Source organism: Drosophila innubila, assembly GCF_004354385.1.
Source record: "Drosophila innubila isolate TH190305 chromosome 3L unlocalized genomic scaffold, UK_Dinn_1.0 0_D_3L, whole genome shotgun sequence".
NCBI classification, from domain to species: domain Eukaryota; kingdom Metazoa; phylum Arthropoda; class Insecta; order Diptera; family Drosophilidae; genus Drosophila; species Drosophila innubila.
In genome coordinates, this window is record NW_022995376.1 from 8,500,530 (window position 1) to 8,526,954 (window position 26,425).

The 26,425-nt window shown below is 36.4% G+C and overlaps 1 protein-coding gene across 1 annotated transcript in view; it reads right to left on the minus strand.

Moving 5' to 3' along the window:
* LOC117789010 (protein bunched, class 2/F/G isoform) overlaps window positions 1–25,715 on the minus strand; it is a 78,113-nt gene extending 52,398 nt beyond the window's left edge. The window contains exons 1-2 of the mRNA XM_034627996.1: window positions 25,644–25,715; window positions 23,319–23,687 (exon numbers count right to left, since the gene is read on the minus strand). Coding sequence (XP_034483887.1) covers window positions 23,319–23,330 — 12 coding nt within the window. The 5' untranslated portion in view covers window positions 23,331–23,687; window positions 25,644–25,715. The remainder of the gene's footprint in view (window positions 1–23,318; window positions 23,688–25,643) is intronic.
* Between the last annotated feature and the right edge of the window lie 710 nt (window positions 25,716–26,425).

The window sequence follows — 26,425 nt, forward strand, 5'->3', positions numbered from 1 at the left end:
CAGGCTGGCAGTCTGGTAGGCAGGCCAGACAATGTTATCGTGGAGCAAATGACGTCCCTGGCCAGATAAGGGTGACAAAAATATGTATTAAGTGCAGGGATGGACAGACGGAACAAGCGGCCGACTATCAAAAGGTATGAAAAGCGTACAAACAACGTCGACACTAACAAAGAAGCAGCAGCAAAGAAATGAAATGGAATCCTTTCACACACATACAAAAAAACTAGACCCTATATGCCATTTACACATACATACATATATGTCTATATATATACATATCTATACATATAGTTGTGAGGGGACAAACAATGGCAACAACGAACGAATGAATGAATGAAGTGCCAGCACCGTTGTAGGGAAGGAGGCTGAAGGGAGGGGCCAAAGGGCATGACAGCACGAGCACCATAGAGGCAACAACAAGTTGACACTTTTATGAGGCACTTAAATGACACAACCCAAAGCAAGCATGACCATATGAGCTCTCTAAGAGGGCCACCACCAAAGCCACTGTGCCACAACCTGTGCTACAGATTGACATGCAAACAATTGCGCACCGAAGGGGTCAGAGATGGAGGCAGGGAGCGAGGGTTTAGTTGCAGGAGCAACAATTGCAATTGTCCAGCAATGAGTTGAACTACGGGACGAAGGAGGAGGCAGACACAGAGGAGAAAGGCAAAGCTAACTAATGCCAAAAACTACAATAGCCTTAACAATGGTGGCCCGTTGCCCATTGCCCATTGGCCAGGACGTAGCACAAATATTTGAGTTGCATAACAAAAGGCAACTAATTTTTTTGTTGTAAAGAGCTAAATAAATAATTGAAACGGGCACTTCCGCTTTGCTACTGAGTACAGCGACAGAGGCAGCGACAGAGGCAGCGGCAGCGACGTCAACGCCACGTCAGACCATCCATCAATTGGAACATCAGAGTCCCATTGAGTCAGACGACCAAAAACTCGCGCCTTTGTTGCCGTAAATCAGTTCCCTGGCACTTTGCCAAAGAATTTTATGAAAATTGAAAAATATAAGCTGTGAGTGAGTGAGGGGGGAAAATTGGAATATTTTCTGACACATTTTTATCGTTGGAAATTGTCAAAGAGTTTAAGCATGAGACGTCGCTGGTGCTGTTACTGCTGCATTATTGACAGTTCATATCGATATGCCATATAGAGTATGTCTATATATATATATGTGCTTAGATATATGAGCATGTATATGCCAAAGTTAAACGAAATTTGAGTAAGGCTGGCTAAAATTGAAAAGAATTGTCTGACGATACAGCGATAGGGGATAAAAGAATGTGTACTAAACCAAATTGTGGCTGTCAGCATGGAAAGTATTCTCATATTAGGCAGCCTCAGAGCATATTTAAATTCGGAATCCGTTCAAGGAAACAGCAAAGGTAAAAGCCAGACAATAAATGGAATATTTCCATGACAGCTCATGAAAAAAAAAATTCAATTTACTTTTAAAAATAGCTGCAAAATTCTTTAAAGAAATGTTGCCTCTGCTTTTAAATTGTAAATACTCGCATAATAAAATCAAACATAATAAACTCTGTATGGAACTCAATTTGCTGTGTTTAAATTGAGTTTCAACTAATTTTAATCGCTTATTAAGTTTATTCAATTGCTGTCAAAAGCAATTTGTAAATAGGCACAAAGTTAATTGTGCATTGCAATATTTATTATTGTTAACTCTATCACTATTGCAACAATTTCTGATCGCAACATTTTTGACATGCAATTAAGCACCAAAAATAATTAGATAATAATTTGGCAGAGAAAAAGTTTTTGACATAAGCGCAAAATTCAGGCGATTGCCACGCGCCGCTGGCATCAAGAAGATTAATATAGTTTATAAAATAAATAAATATATTTCAAAATATGCATATATGCAGTAAACTGACAACAACAGCAGCCACTACAACAACAATTGTGGCAACTACAGCAAAAATTTTCGTGCACTCTCGGGTCTCTTAACATTTACTCTCGACATTTTTATGGGGTTAAAAAAAACTGAATATGAAAAAAAATTGCTGTCCCGGCACGCTTCAAATGGATGATTGCATGTATGGGGCGTACTGCTATGGGCGTGGCCGCTTTGTGGTTGGCCCTCGTTCGTTTGAAGTGCAGCCGCTTTTCGAGCCTGTTCTCTCACTATAATCATTTTAAATCAGCGCCAGACACGGCGTCGGCTTTAAATCTGCCACATGAGAGCGAGTACTGTTTGCCTGCTAGTTTTTTGTGCCACTGTGCAGTGCATTTTTGGGTGCATTGTTCGAGCGAAGGACAGCAAAAAATTAATTAAAATATGTTGCACGGAACCATTAAAGTTGCAACAATGTACAGTCGAGCAAAAAATTGCCTGTCATATGCTGCGTATGCTTAATACATTTTTAAAGGGCCAGTCAAACATTTTTTTCGGCTACGCTGCGTATGATTAATTTCCGTTTTCATTAAGCCCTACAATTAATCCATAACGGATTCAACGAAATTTCGGTCATTTTGTAAGCTTTTTTCATAGCCATATTCTATTGTTATTGGTATCACAAGCAATTTACTTAATTTATTTAATTGCTTCATTATGGACAGCGACAAAGCTACTAAACAAAAGAAAAAATGGAAGAAAAAAAATTATAAGTATTATGGCATAAAAATGCAGCGTTAAATTTCTCAATTGTTTACATTTGCTATTAGGCAATAAATAAACGACAGCAACAACAATGGGTAGCAACAACAACTAAATCTACAACAACAATCAATGACTCGGCTTATTAGCACACACGCCCCCCTCTTGGCACACAACTCCGCCTTGGGTGCTAAAACTAAACTACAAAATTGCTGGCTCGCGTGTCGGGTCGCATTTTAGTGGTCACCCCCTCAAAGCCCCGCTTGTTGCTTGCCACAGCAAGTCGCACTCACTGCTGCATGGAAAAACTTTGCGCTTGCGAGTTTAATCAATAAGTTTTTCCAAGGGTCTAGGACAGAGTCTATCTAGCTCTGGCCCTAGGATAAAAAGAAGGATAAAAAGGAGGCAGCAGAAGCGTTTGCGATAAGCGTTTTAATAGCTCACAATTTTTGATCTAAAATTATGCCAAAGTGGATTGTTATCCCATTGGCCATGGGGCATGCCAAAGCAATTTTCGCAAAACTTTTTGATGGCCAACCAAAGGGAGGAATAGAGAGGGAAATGGAGCGGGTGTTGGCGCCTCAATTTCCTGGCCTAATACATTCCAATTTAAGCCAGCTGTCAATTAATTTGACTTTCAGAGAGACAGCTTAGTGCAAAGTGGCAAAAACAAAAGACGACAAACTCTCGACAGCGACTCGATTTGTCTCATGGGAAACCGCAGAGAATCATCTTAGTATTTATCTGTCTAAAGTCTAGACAGTGCAAAAACTATTGTCTAGCACTGTGAATATGCTTGCCAAATGGCTGCGATTTTTCAGAGGAATTTGCCAAATTGCATTTAATTGCTCTGCTTTTTTTGCTTTTATTATAAATATATATTTGGTGCTTAATTAATTAAAACAAAAGACACGAGCAGATAAAACAATTTCTGAATTACAAATACAAATGACGGGCAACTAATTAAAGCAACTGAAATGTAAGACACAATTTTCGCATTTATTGAACAAAGGACAATCGCTGGTAGTGCGATAGAGATAGTGAAACAGACAGATTAAGAGAGTGATAAAGATAAAGAAAGAGGTACAAGGTCTGCGTTGAAATGAACAATGAATTTGCATTTACATTGATCGATGGCTTTCAATTGCCATTTTCACGGCCCTGTGGCCTATAAATAGACAACAAATGATTAGGAAGTGATTTATATGTGGCACATAGCGAGCAGATGCGGCACAAGACGTGGCAATGTAATCAAACTGAAAGAAGGCAGTTAAATTGTGCGCGAATTTATTTCAGCTAGATCAAGCAACAAAATTTGTAAATGAAATTCTGAAATGTTTAGCTTAGAGGCTAAATAGAATATACAAATATTTATCATTGAGCTGAATAAATGGTTACAATTAATTCTATCACTTCAATGGAGAAATTAAAACAGAAAAAAAGTCCAGCGGAAAGTAAGAGCGATAAAAATAAGGAAGAAAGTGTGGGCAGCTAGCCAAACTTTCAGCTTGAACTTAAATTAATTAAGTCGGCTTAAAGCTTTAATGTGCTTTCGACAAAAGAAGTGTCAAAGAATGGGCAGTTTGCCAAACTTCCAGCACTGGGATAAATTGATTAAATTAAATTAACAAAGTTAGCTTAAAGCTTCAATGCGCTTTTGACAATAAAATTGTGGGCAGTTCGCCAATCTTTCAGTTTTAAGTGAATTGTTTTTTTTTTTAAATCTACAAATTAAAATAAATAAGTTATTACTATAGTCCTGTTTTTTTTTTTTCAATTTTTTAACTTTTTCGTCTTTCGTTTTGCGCTTTTTAAGACATCAGTTTCGATTTGGCTAAGTTTTTTTCGTCTAACTTTTGTTTTAACTTCCGCTTGGCAGCATTTTCGTATCAGAATCCTGAATGTACTTCAGAATTAATCTACTAAATTGGTACATGCACCACTTGATTTTCCATTCAAAAGCCACAAAAAACACTTCAAACACAAGCAACAAAAAACTAAGTAAAATGCAGAAGAGCATCGCCAGCAACAACAAATCCAACAACCAGTACAACATCAAAACTATTTGCGAAATAAACATAAAAACCATTTAATCTGGAATGTATACAGCAGAGTTTCCACACCGCAATTTACAATACCACCGTACACACACACACACACACACACACACACACACACACACACACACACATAAATACACACCAATGTGTGCATTCAACGCGAGTAAATATTTTGGTTAAGTATACGCCATGTATGCTCCTCTTACTCTACCATTGTTCTCTCTCCCCCCTCAGTTCGTTTTGTCTCAATGTCTTGGCGTTTTGTCTGTCGATTGCGTTTCCACGTTTTCTTTGACATTCAATAGTTTTCATTTCTTTATACCACAGATTTCCCTTCCACATGCTACATCCCTTTGTCTGCTCATTTAAAATTATTTTTATATGTTACTCGTTGTTGTTTTATTGTTGTTGTTGTTGTTGTTGTTTTTCTGTGGTTGGGGTTGAGTGTTTTGCGGTTATTTTTATTGCATTTCGTTTTTATGCAGTTACAATGACAATTTCTGTTCTTTCTGCACGTTGCACGCTTCGAGGGGCATAAAAAGCGCTGAGATAACGATAGAGCAGAAGGTCGGCCAAACGGGAGCAGCTGAGATTTTATGCAACATTTTATGCGACATGGCAGTCAACAGCATCATCATCAACGTCATCATCGTCGTCAGCATTATCAACGCATGTATCTCTTATGTGTAAGAGCTTGTCATTTGCATTATTTTCATTACATTTTATTGGACAGCTGCCGGATAGACTCTCAGCTCTTATATACTTAGTATGTTAACTGTCTGTGTGTGGTATTAAAATTCAAAACTGTAACTGAAAATGCTTAAGACTTTTCCCAGCAAGCTGCCACTCGAAGTGCCAAAGTTTGTAGCAAATGTTTTGCGCCTTCAAAAGTTACAACTTGTACGATGTTCTAATCTTTGTTCCATAAAAAATAAATAAACTAAAAACAGCAACAACAACCAAAAAAAAGTGCCAAAACATGTCACATGGAAACCTTGTCCCCCTCACCACCCCAACCTTCCCCTCAAATGAACCTTTGACTTTGAGTTGTTTTTCCACAAACGTCGCTGCGAATAATTTACACAGAACAAACTTTTGACTAAGAAAACAAAATGAGAAAAAGAAGCCAAAAAATGAAACAGAGGGAGAGAAAAAAAGCATTTGCTATGCCTTGACCAAAAGTGAAACAGAGGCAACCGCAAAGCGCCTTGAGTGCTAAGCTGGGCGTTGAACTGGGCGTGGCTGCGGCGACGGGCAACAACAGCACTGAGAGAAAAAGGTAAGAAAAGTTATAAAAAATTTTACGCTCAGCCAAAAGTGTATGAAATAATCCGTAGAGATTTTTATCTTGTTAAGCATGGAAATGTCCAGCAAAGTCAGCTGCCCCCCTCTTTCTCCATCCCTCAATCATTGCCCCTCCCTCGGGTTGTGTCTTTCAGCCTTTGCTTATCTTTGCTGGAAATCTTTGCAGCAGCTGCTGTAGGTTGTTGCTGTTGTTGTTGTTTTTTTATACAGGTAGCAAAATTTGCAGCAAAGTTTTGTTGATTTATTTTTTATATAAAAATTGGAAACTCTTACATTTCCCCTCACCTACTACTCTGTCTTCCATTAACTGACTTGTCTAGGCCTCTTTCATCTTTGCTGTTGTCATTAATTCAATTTACTTTCTGCTGAGAGACTTCACCTGTTGTTTGGCCATAAGTCTGGCAGATTTATGAGCCTGGCCAAGAGTTTCAGCGAGAGGCGTGAAGATTTTTGCCTAATTAAAGTCGCTTTGGGTCACTCACTTTGGTCCACGGGGCGGAGGGGTAATGTGAAGATATTACTTTTATGAGCTAACTCTGAGAAGAAATCTCTGTTGAGAACTTACCTGTAATGAAAAAGAAAAAATAAGAATAAGTAATTAGCGCAAATTAGACAAAATGTTTATAAAAAGTGTGGCTTACGAGAAAGTGTGTATATAACTCTCTGTATATAAGTTTGAGTGTGTTTTAGCCGCTTGGGAAATTAACCAAAATTTGTTAAGTACAAGCATTTAAAAGAAATTCGCAGCTGAGTCTATAACATGCTTAAACTAACTGAAAACCAGTTTAGTTTTCTCAACAAGCCAGACAGTCTATTAATAATGTCGTCTATTTTTGTAAACAACTTAAGAGGTAGAAATTTCCTTATAATTGAGACACACTTTAAATAATTTGTTATATAATTAACAAGTCTTTATAATACTACAATTGCGCTATCTATATTACTATTATATAAGTTAACTAAGTGTAATTCCGACTATTAAATAACAATATTACTTGATTGTTAGATACATTTTGTTGAAATTAAAATAAATTCATAATTAATGATATCGCGCATCAAAGAATTTAATTTTATATCAATTTCGCTTTATCAGACAATATCTTTGAGTTGTTTTTGAGTTTCAGTTTGAAAACTATCTTTATTTTAGACATTCTTGCACGTTGTTTCAAGTTTTTTGTCTCAGGTGCTTCACAGAGTCCTCACAAATTCCATCAATAGCATCATCAACACCAAAAACCTGGCCACAAATCCTACGGTTTCATTGCTGCCTCAATATGGGCATCAATCTCGCCTTGTCAGCGCCCAGTCAAGTTGTTGCCATTGTTGTCGCTCGCTATTTTTTGTGTTTCCACAAAAGCCGCCCTGATGACGTCTACTCTCTGCTGCTGCTGTTGCTGCTACGACACTCCCACAACACGAAACCAGTTTTCCATTCCTGTGCAAAAAAACAGGATTTAGTTTTTGTTTTTTCTGCTTTTCGCCTTAAGGCTAAATTCATTGTCAAAGTCGCAACAGCAGCAGCGCCTACAAAAACTTTTGTCATCAGACAAAAGAGTTGAAAACTTTTGGTGCATTTGTTGCTGTTGTTGCTGCTGCTGCTCCTTCCACGCCCACAACGACACGCCCAGCACACAGAGAGAGAGAGAAAGAGACTAGGAGACTACAACGACAGTGCATTTGTCTTATGGGAACACTGTGAACTCCCTCAAGCAACTGACTGACTCAATGACTCAATGTATCTGTATCTGTGTATCTCCTCGATGTGGTTTGCGCCTCGCCTGCTTCACTTTGATTGATGATTCCGAATTAGCGACAAGCTCAGCAGGAAAAATGTACGAAAGATCTTTTCAGCTCATGTGTGTGTTTTTTTCATCTTCTTTTATTTTTTTCTGTGCTCTTAGATAATAAAAAATGCGTACACATAAGTTTTCTGACAACAACGGAGCAACGACCGTGTGTAGTTTTCTCTCTCTCTCTCTCTCTCTTAATGATGTGGCCATGTCTTGATCAATATGACTTGGCAGCTGGACAAGTTGATGCTTAGAAGAGCTTAGATAAGCTCCAAGTTCATAGTTGAAAGCTTGTTCAGGGAATTAGCAGCGTTTTTAGTAAATGTCTCAACTTAATTCCACATCAACTTGTATAGAATGAGTCTATGATTTTGGCATTCAATTAACTCTTTATACATTTATTTAATGATTCAATTCGTTCCTTTTCAATTCTTCAATCTATTAGCATTTGATTTGCGCATTGTTCGCTTAAGGAAACAGAATCTATGAATAACTCAAGTCTCATTCTCTATATGTCATTGAAGATTCCTTAGGTACAACATCATCATCAACATCGTGATGATCATTATCGTAATTATGGTATTAACCGTAGCTGCCTCGTGTGCTTTTTGCGCTATGCCTGTATGTGTTGTCTGTCATTACAAATTAGTTTGAGTTACGCTATTTTTATGATTTGCCTTTTTGCGGTTTTTGTGGTATGCCCCATCAGGTGCCAAAAGCGAGGCGCTACATTTGCAATTAGCCATGTGCACAGCCTTTTTGATGGCTGCTGAAATGCTGAATACAGAACTGGGCTACACAGCGAAAGAAAGAGATATAGAGAGTGAGACAGAGAGACAGAGAGAGAGACCCCCATGTGATATTCCACAAATGAGACAAGCAGCTGCTTATAGAAGTTTTAAAATGTATCTGAAAGATGCTTCTACATTTAACTGACACCACTTGAGAGTCGTATCTTTTTCTCTTAATATTGCAGCTGCCTATTGTTGTGCGGAGGAGGGCTCCGCACTTGTCTGCTGTAATGTATCTGCCCACGTTTTATTTAATTCCATATTTCAGACCTGTCAAGTGATGCTTCCTGTCGTTGTCGTTGTCATTTCCTGTCCTCCACACAACACGTAAATTTTTATTAGACTCTGCCGCCCAGTCACAGCCCCATTCCCACCTCCTCCCACTGTGCTATGCCTTAAATGATGGCATCATTAGACAATTTAGGTGTCGCCTCCCGTTGATTGAATAAATTATAGGCACTCTCGCGTGCATACTCAAAAAAGCCACAACTTTTCTTTATTTTTATATGCAAATTAACATGCATACAGTCGGTCAAATAATTGTTTTGACAAACAAAAAGGTGCATATATTTATTTAAACAAAAAATAAATTCTTAAGTTTAATGGATTTCATTTTATATATTTTTAACTTGTTTTCAAATAAGAAAAATATAAAACAAGAAAGTGATTGTATGTCAAAATAAAATCTGTGAGTGTTTATCAAAATAATTACTGGAATAACTGTATAATTTTCTGTTTCTGCTGTGCCTTCCCTTTATTTGACAGTCACCGGAAATAGCTATTTATGCGCCCATTAGCGCTACTGCCGCTGCTGAGTCTGATCTTGCCACATTTGCATACGCTATTCCCAGATCGTAATCCCAGCACAAATCCTGGGCATAACAGTTGCTCTGCTGTCTAACCACTTTCACTCTCGTTGACCGGGTTTATTGCACTCGCAATTTACACCACAACGCTTTTCCACTGGTTATTCCGGTTCTTCTAATGCGCGCCGGTCTGTGACGAGTGCCAAGTGCCTGCTGACTATTGCCTCGTGGCATCGGTGTCATAATCAGACCAGACACACACACAACACACAACACACAACACACAGCCCTGGCCAGACCCACCCCGCCCCTGTCAACATTGAGACTGGTTACCTGGCCACAGCAAAAAGAGCCAACTAAACGACGACGCGGTCTTTTATGTAAGCCACGACTGTGCTGGCTTTGAGCTCAAGTGGTTTTTTGGACGATGACTTCAGCAAGTCGGCCTCGACTCAAGGACAAATCGCTTCAAGCGTGCAAAATACATTCTGCGTTGTAGATTCTAAGTAGATTGTGTTGTTGATCTTCGATTTTGATTTCAAATTTTGACAGGCCTTTTAAAATCAAAGCATTACCAAAAAGTTTACCATTTATTTTACCCAAATACCCTTTAAAAGAATGAACTAAAGGGTGTTCTAAAATAAACTTGTAGCTCTTTTAAGTATTTCTCTTTTAAGTTTTTATACAGGGCAATCTCGAAATCAAGAGCTTTGCTTGAAAACACATTCTGTTGATTAATTATTTAGTCTGCCTTTTGTATTTTTTTCTCAGCTGTCTACTGAAATTTAATCTCTGATGATTGACTTATTACAAATTGGAAGCGAAATATGCACGAAAAGAGAATTAATTTATAATTAATAATCACAGCGTTTAGCGAGTGTAACTAAAAACTTTGTAGGCACTCATTAGTCGCTGTCATTGTTGTTGCTTTTTTTGTTGTTATTATTAACATTTACCGGGGTTTCGATTTCGTTTTTCGATCTATTTTCTGTTTCTGCCTGTCTGTGATTTAATGATTGGTTCTCTTTTGGGTTTCGCTCTGACAGCAGGAAGCCCACAGTTATTATTTTAATTAACCTAATGAACAGAGTTCAAATATTGCTGTGGGTATGGATTTGGGTTTAGGGTTTCATTTCAGATTCCATTGTAGCTAAGGCAAATTTGCGGCTTTTTCGGTCATCAAACAATTAGTGCTGGCAAATTGTTAGATTCAACCAAAATGATGATGGAAATTTAAGCTTGGGAAACAGAAGTTTGAAATCTCTAGATGGGGATTTCAGGCATCTTAGTGTAAGCACTTGAAACACTCAGACAATCCCCAAAATATTTAAATGATTACATATTTACACAACATTGAGCATCGATTTTGACACCTTCACCACAGCCAAAAACCCCAAGCAATTGAAATACAAATCAAAATCAACTGGCATTAAATTTATTCACTTGACTGTACTCAACGTCATTTGTTGCCAACACAATTGCAGTCACCGGCAAATAGACAGAGACAAATAAACACAACAACACAACCACACACACACACACAAAGTTTTTCATCCGCATCAAGTCTTATGACACATCGAAATACGATGAGAGGGTAAGAGGAAGATATTCCCAAATGAACGACTGGCAAATTGCAGAGTTATGTGTTCTGCACATCATATAAATTATGCCAAAATGTATGTGTGTGCGTGTGTGTGTATCTGTATCTGTATCTGTGTCTGAAACTTCTCGGTCTCTTGAAGTGCGAGTGACGTCTCTGATGCTGTGCTCGTTATTGTCGTTACTATGAATTGCATTTCAAGTGCAATTCCGTGCTATGTTTATGCATTTGCGGACAGCTGCTAATGCCAAACGGATGCAACAACAACAAGAACAACGATCTTTCTCTCTCAGTGTTCGCACTTCCACAGATGCCACAGAAGATTAGATTAGCTGCTGCTTGCAACAGCTGCGATGCTGAGCTAATGTGGCCTACATTCGGTTCTGGAGATAAAGTAACAGCCTTAAATTGAGCTCAATTTGTGGTGCTTAAACAACAAATTTTCACTTTATGTCAGTCATGTTACTTGGAATGCTAACTGCCTAAACAGCATGCGAATTATAAGGTTATGTCAGCTTAGTATTACTGGAATTCATATCTATAATACTTGATTTTACTTCAGCTATTAACTGCTAAATTATAAGGTTTCCTGTTTAGGAATTGATATAAAAGATACAGTCCTAAATGGAGCACAATTTATAATGCTAAACATAGTTTCACTTGATTTGAGATCTAACATTAGAGTATTTTGCTTAGTAAATGAAAATTAATGTTTAAGGCATAAATGTAAATCAATTTATAGTTTTAATTTTAGGGAATTCAGTGCCTCAAACTGCTGGCGAATTGTAAGAGTCTAAAACCTACAATTACCACCCAACAGGGGTTACATCTTTGTTCTTTTTTCCCCACTTGTCTACACTTTTCCAAGCCCAACTCAGTTTGAATTTAATTAATGCTCTTTTGCCCATGTTCAACCAAAATTGACACATAACATTTTTCGGTCTTTTATTATCAGCTTGTTTAGGTCGTTTTGTATGAGTTTGCCTGTGTGTGTGTGTGTAGCACACACATTTTCCTGACTGTCGTGGCATTTAATAAATTTTCATGCAAAGCATTTTTCGTTTATCCAGCGGGCAAACCAGACACGCCTGTCAAATCTGGCCAGAACCAGAGCTCATCGCAAAGTCTTTAATTAATATTTTATTCATGGCAGATCCCCAAAAACAGAACAAACAAGAAAAACCAAGCTCTGGCCACACTGACAGCAACTGCCGCATAATTAACAACAATTTGGGGTATTTAAAAAATAAATACGGTCAGGTTGGGAAGAGGGACAACAGAGCAATGGGTGTGGTCTCTATTTGAACAGGCTGGTCGTGCAAAATGTTTGCTCACATGACACACATGGGGCATGCCCCTTCTCTCTTGCAACATAAGCCGGGTGCTAATATTAATTTATGTGCAGCTTTTAGACATCATGAAAATTGCCAGAGTAACTTGTGTGCTCATCGGTTGCATCTGCAGGCGCTAAATCAAGTTGTTATTCGTATCTTGAAGATACTTTATGCGTTGTCATACCAAATGGACGCACCTTAGCCACATTCCACTCACTGCGCTGATTGGCAGCCAATAAAAAGGCTAAAAGCAGACAAAGCAATACTTGTAGATACCCAAACACACACAGAGATACAAACAAACACAGTGAGATGACTTTGGCAGGCAAGTGACAGTAACATACATCAAGATAGGCAAGAAATATTCAAAGACACACAAATACACACATAAAGTTAACAAAAGTTATACAAAAGGCAACAAAACTTTTTCTGATTGAAGCTCACAAATGGCAAGTCAAACTTTCGATGTGTGCGTGTTTGTTATGTGGTGTATGTGTGTGTGTGTTTGACAGCTGCCGCCATTTCGTTTTGTGATATGCCACAACCAAGCGCGATAAAAAGGGGTTTCCCCTCCGCCCACATCTAATTGGTTTAGGCAGCAGCTTTGGGCGCTTATCTTATCAGAAACCTAATTGCCATTGGCTGTGGCCAACAAGCTGCAGCAACAACAACAACAACAAACGCAAAAACAACATGTGTATACAACTGCCTAACTGACATTTATCGCTAAACTTGCCGCATATTCATATTATGTATATCAAAGTATATCTCTAATGAGTTGGAGCTGACTGAAAACTTTTTTGTACAACTGTGTCGCCACATTTGACGAGCTTTTAATGAACTGCTCGGTTTGGATATGGGAAAATCAACCTGATGATGCGGTACTTACACATGTGCGATTCATGCGGGGCTTTTGTGGTCGGGCAATGCGTTAATTAACATTTGGTTAGCCAAAAGCCAGCCAGTTAATACGTGATGAGCTTAACGAATGGATGGGGGCAACAGGCGAAAAAGGAGAAAGTCAAGATAGCTTATTTAAATATAATATTAATAAAATGTATATACTCAAAGTACGTATCTTACTCTTAGATCTAAAAATATTGTTAGTTGAAAAGTTGGCTTATGAAAATAAACATACTTAACTCATCAACCCCAACATAAGAGTTAAGTGAACATTTTCATATAATTTATAAACTTTCGAAATTATTGCTCCTATTCATCACATTATCTAAATGCCATAAACACTTTTGAATTGAATGTTAACTTGTTTTGAAATATCACTAAAAGGAGCATTTATCTTACACAGTTCTGCAAGGAGAGACACAAAAATTTGTTTATCATTTGGATAAATACTTCCTGAGCTATTATTCTGCATAGCTTTTAAATCAATCTGAAATAAATTTTGTGTAAATAAATCTCGATGCTCATCTGCATTCAACCCACATGTATTTTCCATGAATGGTTTATATTATACGAGCATTTTGAATTCTTTCAGCACTTTGATTCATTTGAATGTCTCTTGCACTTGATAAAAAAAAAAAATTGAAATAAAAACAAAAGAAAAATGGTTGAAAGTAAGCCAAATAAAATTTGCATAAAATTCATATGAACATTTTTATGTCTTATAAATCAATAACTCACTTGCCATAAAATAAGTATAGTAAGTAATTTTTTTATCTCTGTGCACATTTTGATTTGTTGATATTTAATCCTTATATAATTATTTTTGGTTTTTCTCCCGTTTGTGATTTACTCACAGCTTGCAGTATATTTATGAGGCCGCCACAGCTCTTCGTGCCACGAGCGTGTTTACCTTTCATTGACTGCCAAACAGAGCATCGGTCGGTCATGATTTATATCGGATATATGCATATATTATATATACTATATATTGCCATATTTATGGCCGAGAATTTGTGCAGTTTTTGCCCAAATTGCGTCGTATTTTTGTCAATATAAGTTTGGGTTTTCATTTAAATTCGCAATTTTCGGTAGAATTTAAACTTATTTTTCAACTGTATTTTCCGGAAATTTCAAATGGTAATGGAAATTTTGATTCACTTGTCAGCTTTGAGAGATTTTTAAGCTGGCAAGCAAACATTTTCTAATAATTGCATAAAAACTTTTTGATTTTCAGCTCTAAATTTGAGTTTTAAGCTGTCGAAAAGCTGCCAATAAAATCGCACCAAAGTTAAACAAAACTCAAAAGCAAACTTCTTAAACAATGAAAATGAAAAACAAATAAAATTCCCAAACCAAAAGTCATATTTTTGTATAGTCGCTTTTTGGCAATAGCAAACGGATGTGACATTTTGTGGGCGTGTCATGGATGGCGTTCTGTGGAGTGAGAACATAATTTGAAATTCAAGGGAAATTGTATGCAAATTGTAAATTATGTAATACGAGCGGAGGTATAATTAAATTCTTTAACAAAATATTATGCAAATTATTAAACGTGGCCGAGAGGAACCCAATGATGCATAATATTTTATGCTATTAAGGACATTATAAACTGGGGCAGTTGACAAGGCAAAAGTCGCTCGTATCAAGGACATATTTTAGCTAAATTATTTTGTAGGCATTTGAAAATAATGTTGCTTTAATTGTTAAATTTTAGGTTAAAGTTGATAAAATTTTTAAGTGCTTAATAAATCTCTTTAAATAAAATATATATTTTTAATACTTGAAACATGTTTGCATTGGGTGATTGTAGGCATCGTTTAAATATTGATTTTTAATTATTTTAAGCAGCCAGAGCAACGCCACAAAGTATGCAACACTCGACTGCGCGCACACACACACACACTCGTATACACACACACATACACACAAGCAGGACATCACACAGAGAGTCGCTTGAACGCGACTCGACGCACACCTCGCACCACTTGGGTGGCTCACCTCGAGGGTTGCTGCTGTGTTAATGGCAAGTGGAGAACGTCAAGAGAAGGGTATGAGAAGTGGGTGGGAATGTGGGCGTGTGGGTAGGGGTGGTTGTTGTGCGTGTTTTGTTTTTAGCTCAACACTTTACAAGACCCACGCGGTGGATGCTGCTGCTCTCGTGAGCCTCTTAAATGTCACAATGCTGATGCTTTGGGGTTGGCACTTGGGTCAGGTCAACCCCCATGCGCGGGTTTCCAACGAGTCGAGTATGTGTGGTGAAGAGGGAGAAGCTGGCTTCTCTCTATGTATGCGGAATATGTAATATGTATGAGGTTTGTGCCATTATTTTGCACTTGCCTCACGACTACGACCCTGACCCCAAGCATTTTCGCCTTTGTGTTTGTTCATTTCCTATGTCTTCCTGTGGCCCCTTTTATCACATACATATGGTTTTTTTTTCTTTTTATTATATGCTCTCTACCGAATTTGATTTGTTTTAAGCAGCGTCCATAAATGAGGAAAACATGTGTCTGTATACATTTTGCTCGCACTGTGCGTTAAATGTTGCCAAACTTCACACAGCATCGATTCCGTATTCGATTCCAGAAACTGTAACAGATGCTGGCCACGTGTCGGGACGCGGCTTAAAACCCAAAATGAAACACACACCCGGAGCTGAACCTGCACCCAAACTCGGTCCTGCTTCTGCTCCTGTTTGGCAGTAATTGGATGATGCGCAGGCAGAAACGGGACAGCGCAGTGCAGACAGAAAGCTAAAAACAAATAAATAGTCAAACAGCATTTCGGTCTGTGAGTGAAATACAAATAACATTTAATACGAAAAGGAAATTGTCTATGCGAGGCCAGGACTTCAGCTCGGACTTGTAATCAAAGGGAATTAGTTGGCCAACACACACACACACACACACACACACACACATATATACATGTACAGACAGACTCATACATCCTGTGTGTTCGTGATTGGTATTTTCATTAGATGTTTCAAGTGATGCTCGAAACGAGATTCGCCGAGTCAAGTTGAGTTGAGCTGATGTGTTGCAAATACAGAAAATTAACACACCTTGCAACGTTCTCAAGTGCATTAAATCCGCTTAAGGCTTTAATTGAATTACACACACACAAAAACATACACATTAATTGCAATTTAATATGTGCATAAAGAAAAAAGAAGATGAAAAGAGACGAGAGAAGATACATATAAAAATTGATGGCTAAATCGTGCTGCCTGTTAAGTTGAAGGTCGTCCGAGTAAATATGGAAAATGTACGAGTGCATAAAATATACAGGCATATAAGTAAGTAAAAAACAATGTAAAACTAAATAAATAAATAAATGAGCAAATGTCTGGCGGCCATTAAAAGTGAACATTAAACATTATTGGCAATGGCGCTTAAATTAAACAAAATTTGCATATGCCAGATAACAAGAATAAATTTACTAATAAAACTGGGAACGAATTAAGCATACCCTAACACAAAATTAATACGTTAATAAAATTGACATAAAAGTGCAATAATTATGTCTTTAAAGTTTAAACTGATCAAAAACACATTTTAACTGAACTGTTGTTAGAATCGCTTAACAGGTATGTTAATGACATAACATTAGCATAATTAGCATAATAACATTTCTATAAATGTCAGGAATATAATTCAGCTCTATTAAAGCAGAGAATCTATCATAAAACAAAAATGTCTATGAGATAAAAGTTTGATGTAGTTATTTAGACTTATTTGGCGCTATTTTTTAGCACGTTTCATTGCAGCTTGTTGACTTGTTTCTCGCCTTTTAAGCCTACAATGTGATATCATGCGTTATCCAAATGCATTTAGAATATAGGCACAGATTAAATTGCAATTTAATAAAAAGAAAAACCTGCAGCTTGTCTCATTTAAATTGATATTTTATTTTACTTATCCATTGCAATAATTAAACAGCCATAAAGGGAGTCGAAGGTTAACGACAACAAATGGCAGTAAAGGTCAGAGTGTCAGGTGCCAGATGATGTCACAGTTTTTATGGTCACTGTAAGTTGGCTAACAATAGTACGGGCAGGCGACTGACCAGTATGCATCTTCATTTATCTTTTAGCTGCAAGTCGCCTGGTTTACCTTGCCTTTTCCATGGTTGTTGTACCTGTTATGGTTGTTGTTGTCGTTGTGGTTATTAGCTGCCGTTTTATGCTAATTGGCAACAATAAATGCAAAGTAAACACAATTTTCCTAAGCATAGAGAAACGGCACTGCCAACAATGGCAAAAAATTTGCACATTTTTAGCCGGGCAATAAATTAAAATCATCGATTTGGGACGCTAGCGATTTTTACGCGCGTTTTAAATCGCATGCGACTTTTATTTTCTTCTACCTGCTACACAATTTGTGTTTAAAATGTTTCGTATTTTGCATATTTGAAAATTTATTGCAAAAAATCGTGTAAATATGCACAGCGCGTCAAATTGTTGTTGTCGTTGTTCTTTTCGAGCTGTGTAGAGCAATTAAATGCTGTTTAATTAAATTTGCATTTATAACGCATGGATTTCAATTATAAAAGAAATTTCTAGTGAGCTTTGCTAAATTGCTTGAATCAATGAATCAATTTTGATTGAGCTTTGATAACGTCAATTAAAGCAGCGTGGGGAATGAGCACTTCCGGTTTGAAAATAAATCAGTTTGCTGAAAATTTATGGAATAAGGAAATTAAAACAAAATAGTAATTTTAAAAGAATAAAAGATCTATTTTCAACTAAGAGAATTTTTGTTTATAATACGAAAAGTTGGTAAAGTAGAAAAATTGGCTAAAAGTTTTGTAAAAATGTTTATGGAATAGGTTCGTCTAGTAAGTTGAAGGTGTCGAATCAATTTGTTTAAAGTACTCTTGAAATAGTGTTACTATGCAATCCATCAATCACTTGAAAAAGAATTACTTACTATATATGCACTTAAAATTGCAATTGACAGATACTTTAACTATTATTCACTTCATTCATCTTTACTCTTTTTCAAAGTTGTTGATTTCAATCGTAAATAACTATGTAAATGATAAATAGTTACATGTTTAACTATTTTTAACCTTGTCGAGGTGAGTAGCCTTTTAACTTTAATGCTATTTAATGGAATCGTTAGAATTAGAATTTTATATTTCCGACATTGTCAAGATTGCATGTTACTCAATACAAAGATATTTTCATAAGCAGAATGTAGAAGAAGAAAAAGTGACAACAGAAATAAGGCGAGTAAATAAAACAAACAAATATGCAAAGAAAAAAATAAGCAAAAAAAAAATGACAAGCCAATAAAATGTAAATTTAGAAGCCAACAACAACAATGTGCAGCGGCAAATAAACAGAAATTCAAATAAACTAAAAAAATAAGCCGGCCGCATAAATTAAAAAAAAAACAAAAAATAAAAAACAAAAACAAACTGAGGCGACACTAACGGCCGGCAATAAAAACGGTTGAAGTTAAATGTGTTGGAGGATGGAGAAGGGAAAATAAGGGGATAGCAATGTGTGAGAATGTTGAAGAGAAGCACGTGGGCGTGAAATTGAGAGCGAAATGAACTATGAAACGAAACGAAATGGCATGGAACTAACTTCAAATGCTGCTGCAATTACCGTTTAACGCTGCTGCAACAGCAACAACAACAACAGAAAGAGCAATAACAGCAATAAACCTGTTACAATTTCGTTGCGTCTGCGTCTACGTCGCTGCCGCCGACGCTGAGTCACTGCGCAGGCGTGCGGCGTTCTGCTAATTGAGGCTCGTGTGAGTGACACTAGCGATTAGCGTCGCAGTCGCTGTCAACGTCGCTGTCAGCGTCGACGTCTCCAGTTGAACCGAATAATTTGCATGAAACTTTTGCTATAACTTTTGTTACTTTTCTTGTTGTTGCGAACGGTCGTTCACATTACCGTAGGTTGCGCTTGCTGAGATACTCGATACACTTGTTTGAGATACTTTCGTTAATTGTATTAAATACATATAAATATGCACACATACATACATATATCTATTTAGCGAGTACCCTAAAATTAATTTTACATTTGGAATGTGGTGCAATTTGCGTACTTCAATTTAATCGTTTCACATCAGTCGTAACAAAAGCCTTAATTGTTTTTAATAGCCAAAATGAATGTTTCAAATAAAATTAAAAAAACACGCCCAAAATTTAATGTGAATTTAATTTGAGGTTTTTCGATTAAATTGAACTTTATTTTTACGGCTTTTGCACTTCCAGTAAGCAAATAAAAAGCTTTAAAAACCTTATGAAATAAATAAGTAAGCGGATTGTGCGGGCTAATTATAATTAAATCGAGTGCTTCTTATCAGCAAAAGCTCAACAAATGTGTCGCGTTGCGCCTTCAATTTCGAATGTGCGCCATTTATCAATATCAAGCAGTAAATCTTTATTTGCTCTGCTGCAATCAAACTCACATTCACACACACACACACACACTCACGCATAAGCACACACTCATAGTTATGCAAATACAATAAATACCTAAAGTACGTCAGCTGAGCTTAGCGAGGGTGGTTTCAGGAAAACCTAGGCTTGAGAACGCAAGAAATTAAATGACATAATAACATAAAAAAGACCGTTCATCAAATTTAATGTCATTTTTTAAGTTATATTTATTAATATACATAGATAAAAGATCAAATTTTCAAAATAGTTTTAACATAAATCAAGTTTAATTTTAGCTCGTAGACCAATTAAAAAAAAAATATTTAAAAAAATTATTGAACTGTACTAGCTTACGTTGACCAGAAATAAAAGACCTTCGAGGGAAAGCTTTTGGGTTAGAAAACTACTTGATAATTGTTACAAAGATACTCATTAAGCAGCCTTAATTGATAAATAGATCTATAGATATAAGATACTGTACTGAATATCATTTGAATAAACCACGAGGTTTTCTCTCTCTCCCTCTCTCTCAATGCCACTGTTTGCTGTTTATTGCGACTCTGCTTTGGTAGCCATTTTCAACAATCAACGTGTGGCAAGGCGGGGGGAGACAGAGAAGCGGCAACAAAATTTTAAATCAACTTTAATTGAAATAAATTGTCATATCATTTGCTCTGAAAATGGAAATATGGACAACGAAAAGAAGAGGAAAATATGTGGGCTACGGTACTGCAACGTTTCTTATCTGCGGGTTTTATCTCTATATCTTTTTCTCTATTTGCTCTTGAGTGCTACCTAAAAATGACCATAAATTAGAGCTATCAATCAAGCAAATTTAAATTATTGAAATTTTGTTGCATTATGTGAGAATTCTCAACATTTTCCCTCTCTCCGCATAACATTAATGCGATTGATGAACAATTGTCAAGATAAAAAATAAAAGTAAAAGTCTAAAAGCAGCAGCTGTCTGTAAAAGCAACTTGATTGAAAGGTAATAAAAGCCAATCGGCTAATTAAGTGAAAGTAATAAAGAAACATCAAATGGATTTGTTATTAGATGTTTGTTTTAAGGTAACCTTCAAAGTTGATTGCGTAAAAACAATAAGAAAATAATTCATAAAAGTTAGTCATAAAATCAGAGGTGTATCAAGATCTGTTGGGTAAAAAACAGTTTACCAACTTTGCGGTTAACTGCGCACGCACAATGGAACAACACCTACAAAACCAACATATATAACCCTTCATCCCCCTCTTCCATCCTCCTGCTGACTCTACAAATACAATTTACAGCCAAGCGCTCAGTTTATGCAATTTATGTGCAATTTTTCAATTGCGACTCCGACAAACGGCAAACCGGAAGATTTCGTTTGATGCGACTCAGCTCTTTTTTTGTTTTTATTTTTAATTTTTGCAACGTTGTAATTCGAGTCACATAACTTTATGAGCTGCCTAGTTAATGTTGCACATATGCATTATGTGAATATTTAGTTGTCAACTAAACTTTTAATTGCAATTAATTAGAATGACATTTGAAAAATGTCTGACAAACTGTTGAAATTGCAAGTGACGACAGTCGACAAAACTCGACATTCAGCGATTAAATCTATTCTAGGGAAATTATTTTTTTTAAATATGAAATAAAATTAGCAGATGACAAACAACTACAATTGCAACTAGTTGAATACAATGTTTGATTGAGCTATATGAAATGAGTCTAACTAAGAATATAAGAGAACTTTTGATTAATGATTCATGTTAATTAAAGATTGATTTATATTTTTTTAAAATTCTAATTTAAGCTACCTTACACAAGCATAATAAGCAAGTAACCTCAGAGATCTTTGATTAATCGTTAAAGGTCACTAAAGTTTGATTTACTTTCGAAAAGTTCTATAAACTTAATAAAGGACGAAAGCTTACTAGACTTTTATTTACAAATAGCATTTGTGTTAAAGCAAAATTTTCGAAATTTCACTTAGATTGTCAATAACTGTCTTTAAGTTTCCAATTTTATTTCTGATATATGCTTGCAACCAATTTCCTGTTCGAATTTGTAGCTCTTAGCTAAAAAAAATTATATATAACATAATCTATTCTCTGATCTTTGCGTAAAAGAATATAGTTTCTATTAATCATTGTTGTTATTAGCGATTTCTGATTGATGGCATCTATTTATCTTTATCTATTAGCTTACTTTTTATCGCTATCGCATAAATATACCGCCCAAGTTGTCAATAAAGTTATTTATTATGATGGAAAATTGGTGTAGCCCCAAATAAAATTAACAGATAATAAAACTATTCAATAGATGCCAAATCCGAACAACATCTGATTAACTGGGCCAACATAAGTTCGTGGAGCTGATATTCATTTTAGCCCAAAGTCGCGAGACATCAAAGCCAACTTCATTTTATGGCTGACATCATACATAACTAAACAAACCTATGGCGTTAGATGATAATCTTTTACCACAACATTCACACACAAACATACACACAAAGAGATACTTTTAGTTCCATTTATCAACATGGCAATGATGTCTGTCAGTCTGTCTGTCTTTTAAGCTGTGGTCAACTTCCTTACCAATCATGAAACATTTACATTTAACCCATACATTTGCATTTGAATGTCGACTGTGAGCAAAAAAATTATAAATAATATGAGAAATACAAATAAATTAAAATTTTGAAAAATTATAGTATAAAAATTTGCATAAATTGCAAATATCAACAAAAAAAAATGTTATGTATTTTTCGAACATATTTTTAGCGTTCTTCAATTACGTGGGAAAATGTTGAAAGCGTGAAACGGGGCGTCAAAAGTTGACACATGAATTGTGTATCATTTGATATAGGGAATTGACAAAACGATACAGTGAAAGCTCGCTAAAGCGAAGCAAAATAAATTACAATAAAGTAAGCGGATCAGTCTTTGCTAAAAGGAGCTAATATATAATTGAAAGTTTGTTATCAATAAACTTGAACGTTGACGGGAGCTGTCCGTTTATCAGAGCTTTCACTGTAAATTTATTATATACGTCACAGACAACTCGACAAAGTATCAACAAATTGAAAGCCGCAAGTCAACCCGCATTTTGGACTATCAAATTACCAGACCCCCCCGCAGGGAAAGGCAGAAAATTACGTTTAGAGCTCTCGTAAACAATTTACGCGCATTGTCAAAGAAAAAGAAAAGTCAATAAAGGATCGGGGAAAAGAAGAGTTTCAGGCACACGTGTTAAAACGACATTTAACAAACATATTTGTTGTTGTCTTTGCAAATAGATAAACAAATCCAAAAACAGACAGTCTGCCTGACTGTCAGAGACAAAGACAGAGACACCGAAAGAGAGAGTGAGAGTGTGAGTAAATAACAACAAACACACGCCAAAGAATTCAAAGCGTTGCTTTTAATTGAGAGTGAAAACAACGGTAGCCTGTAAAAAGATAAAGAGAGAGAGAGACAAAGAGAGACAACAAATAAACGGCAGCTTAGCCAAACACGGCAAATTGAGCTGTTGTCCATTCGCTTGTCTCAATATTTATGGTGTGCACTGTGCATGTTTATTGTTATTGCTGCTGTTGCAGCTTCGACTGCATCTTGACCTGTCCTCACACTCATACATATATGGAGCTTACTTATATTACAGATATATTTGTTGTTGGTCGAGGATTTGATTTGTTTGCTTACCGGATAATACATTCCTTGCGGAGAAAGAAAATATGCCCCGGAGCCCCACAGTTTGACGGCTTTTTGTGTTTACAGTTGCGTCGCAAATTATATGCACAGCTGCCCCGTATAAATGACACTAACAAATTATGCGTTTACTACTAGGGGTAGTCTACGACGCTCTGTAAATAGGGGTAGTCACTCGACGAATTATTTCACTATGTTTAACACTCGATTTGAACACGTCGCATTTGTTGCATTTGATTTATTTAGATTATTCATAGAATTGGATTTCCTCTTGAGTATTTACTTCTTTTTTTTTGGCACAATTTTATATATTTTTCATTAATTTAAATGAATTTCAGATAACGATTTGATTGATTGGAACTGCTGGTAAATCAGGTAATTAAATAAAATTATAAATAAAGATTTAGTTATAATAAATAACTAAAATATTATAAATCAAGTTATTAAGTCAATTTTGGGTTTAAAAATGTTTAATTTTCGCTGACCATATAACATCTATACAAACAGTGTATTGTATAATAAAAATATTTTCAAAATTCTATATACACAACTCATAAGCACGATATTTAGTCAAATATTTGTTGATATATTTAAACACGATTTGCACTGCAAAAATTTCGCAATCTTTACGATTTTCACAATTTTCGAATATTGTATTTTATTGTGCGCAGTTTTGAAAATATGTATGAAAAGTACAACATTTTGAGTTTCAATTCCGTTGGCGACTTTCGAGGTATTTTGGAACAGGAAATAAAAGAAGGAAAATGCAAAATAAAATGTTGTAAAACTAATTGTTGTTTAGGGGTTGCTCTCGCTCTCCTTCTCCCTCTCCCGATCCGACCGAAGTTGCGGGCCAAAAAGGATGTTGGATGACGGCGGCTGTGTTCAGTGCCAAACGAAACGAAACGAAAACAGAAAATGCGCAAAAAGACGGAATGAAAACACAGCGCAAACGCGAGACAAAAGAGACCAAAGCAAAAAGCATGAGAGACAACCACGCGCTTTTAGAGGGAAGACTACGCAAAAAGGGGGCGGCAAGTGGAAGGGGCAGCGGCTGAAGTAGCCACAGTTTCCAGTTGAATGAAATGATGTGTTTATAAAAAAGAAATACAAAAACTATTGCGATTGTTGTTGTCACTGTCAACATTGTTGTTGCGGCTGCTGCTGTTGTTGTTGGTACTGGTAGATTGGTTGCTTCGTTTGCTTGGCTTATTTCTCGATAAGTCTTTACGTTTTCATTTCATTTTTATTTTATTTCATATGCGTGCCACAAAGACAACGCTTTGTCTCTGTCGCAAAAACACATTCTGCATTCTTGTGGCGGCTTGTTGTTGTATCTTTTAGTTGCACTTTTGACGCTCTCCCTCTCTGTCTCTCTTACGGGGCATCATCATCATCTGGCACACACATTTTATTTTCGTTGATTGAATGGCAAAGGCAAAAGCAAAAGCAAAGACAAAGCAGCTGAGCGTGTCCATGTGTGTGTGAGACTCTCTGCCTGTGTGCGTGTGTGTGTGTGCGGATGCTGTTGGTGCCGCCGCAAGAGAGAGAGATGTGAAAAATCGAATCAGAAAAAGAGGCAGGCGAATGGCAGGGCAAAAAGGACCAAAGGATAAACAAGAAGAAGCAGCGGCCAGCAAAGAATGTGCGCAAAATAAATTGCAAAACGCGAAGTGCGAAGAGAGAAGAGGAAGGCGACGGTCAAAAACATGTGGCGCATTGAATGAATTTATACACACATTTATAAATATATACATATGTATGTTGTCTGTCTGTCTGTCTGTTTTTTTCTTCTTATTATGTATGAGCGATGATGCTGCCAACGAACGGACAAGCGGAAGAAAGGGGAAAGACAGAACAGACAGGCACAAGAGAAATCACGTCCCTCGCGCCTGTCTGACTCTGTGACGTTGCCGCTATAACAGCGACAGCGACGGCGACTGAGCGAGATGGCATATATATGTATTTATTTTTAACTTTTCATTTCATTTTGTATCTGTACGTTGCCGATTCGAATTTGTATATGTATGAGGATAGCTCGTTGTTGTTGCACTGCACTTTTATTACAAATTTCGATTCACTTGACTATTTGCTTCTTATTCGATTTTGTTGTTGTTAGTTGGCATTTAAAGATTGATGCATCATGTTTAGAATTAATTTTGTTTCATATTGCTTTCACGTTTCCACTAGAAACTGTAAAGCGTGTTAGTTTTTCACTATTTTTTGTTGCGTCTCCAACTCCCACGACTTGTTGAGAAGAGCGAGAATATATACAACTATAATTGGTAGGGAAATACGCGCGCAACGCTTAAAAATTACCGCAGCCACAATCAAAGACGTCCGCTCGCAACGAGAATTGAAATGCGAATGAGAGATGAAAACGAGGAGCGCAACTACAGAGGATGCCAGCATAGGTGAGAGCGCGAGCGAGGAATGCTTGTGCATTGCGCAAAATGAGAGATTGAGGGCGAGAGAACGAAAGGCCGTGAGAAAGATACAAATACTTTGCACGTTGTCTAACACTGAAATGTTAAATCATTTAGGCAGCTTGGCGCGCATCTTAATGTTTGAAAATATAAACAAATATTATTATTAAATGAAATATTTGTAATATTTATGTTGGTGATAATTAAGCTTAACATAAATTAAGCTTTAATAATAAAACAACGTATTTCTTAAATGTTTACGTCCCCTCGTCGAAGTCTTTGTGTTATTGGCTAACAGCGCATTTACATTAACAGTGCCGCTTTAACAGTGCTGTTGCTTGAAGACGCTTATCGATAACTTGCTAAGCGCGCAGCTATGTATATCGAATTTGAAATGTACTTCGGTATCTGTGAATGTGTTGCTTGCTCTCAAATGTAAAGAATTTTGTTTAAAATAAAAAAAATTTAACTAATATTGAACTTGAATAAACTAAAGTAAAATATATTTTAGATAATAAGGTTCATCAATATAAGAAATCTTTCACACATCAGAAACACCGACATTCTAAAGTTATATCATCAAAATCTTCGATTGAGACAAACAAAATTAATGTTAATAAAAAGTATAATAAAATGATATAAATAATAATGATACAAGTAATAAAAATAATAATA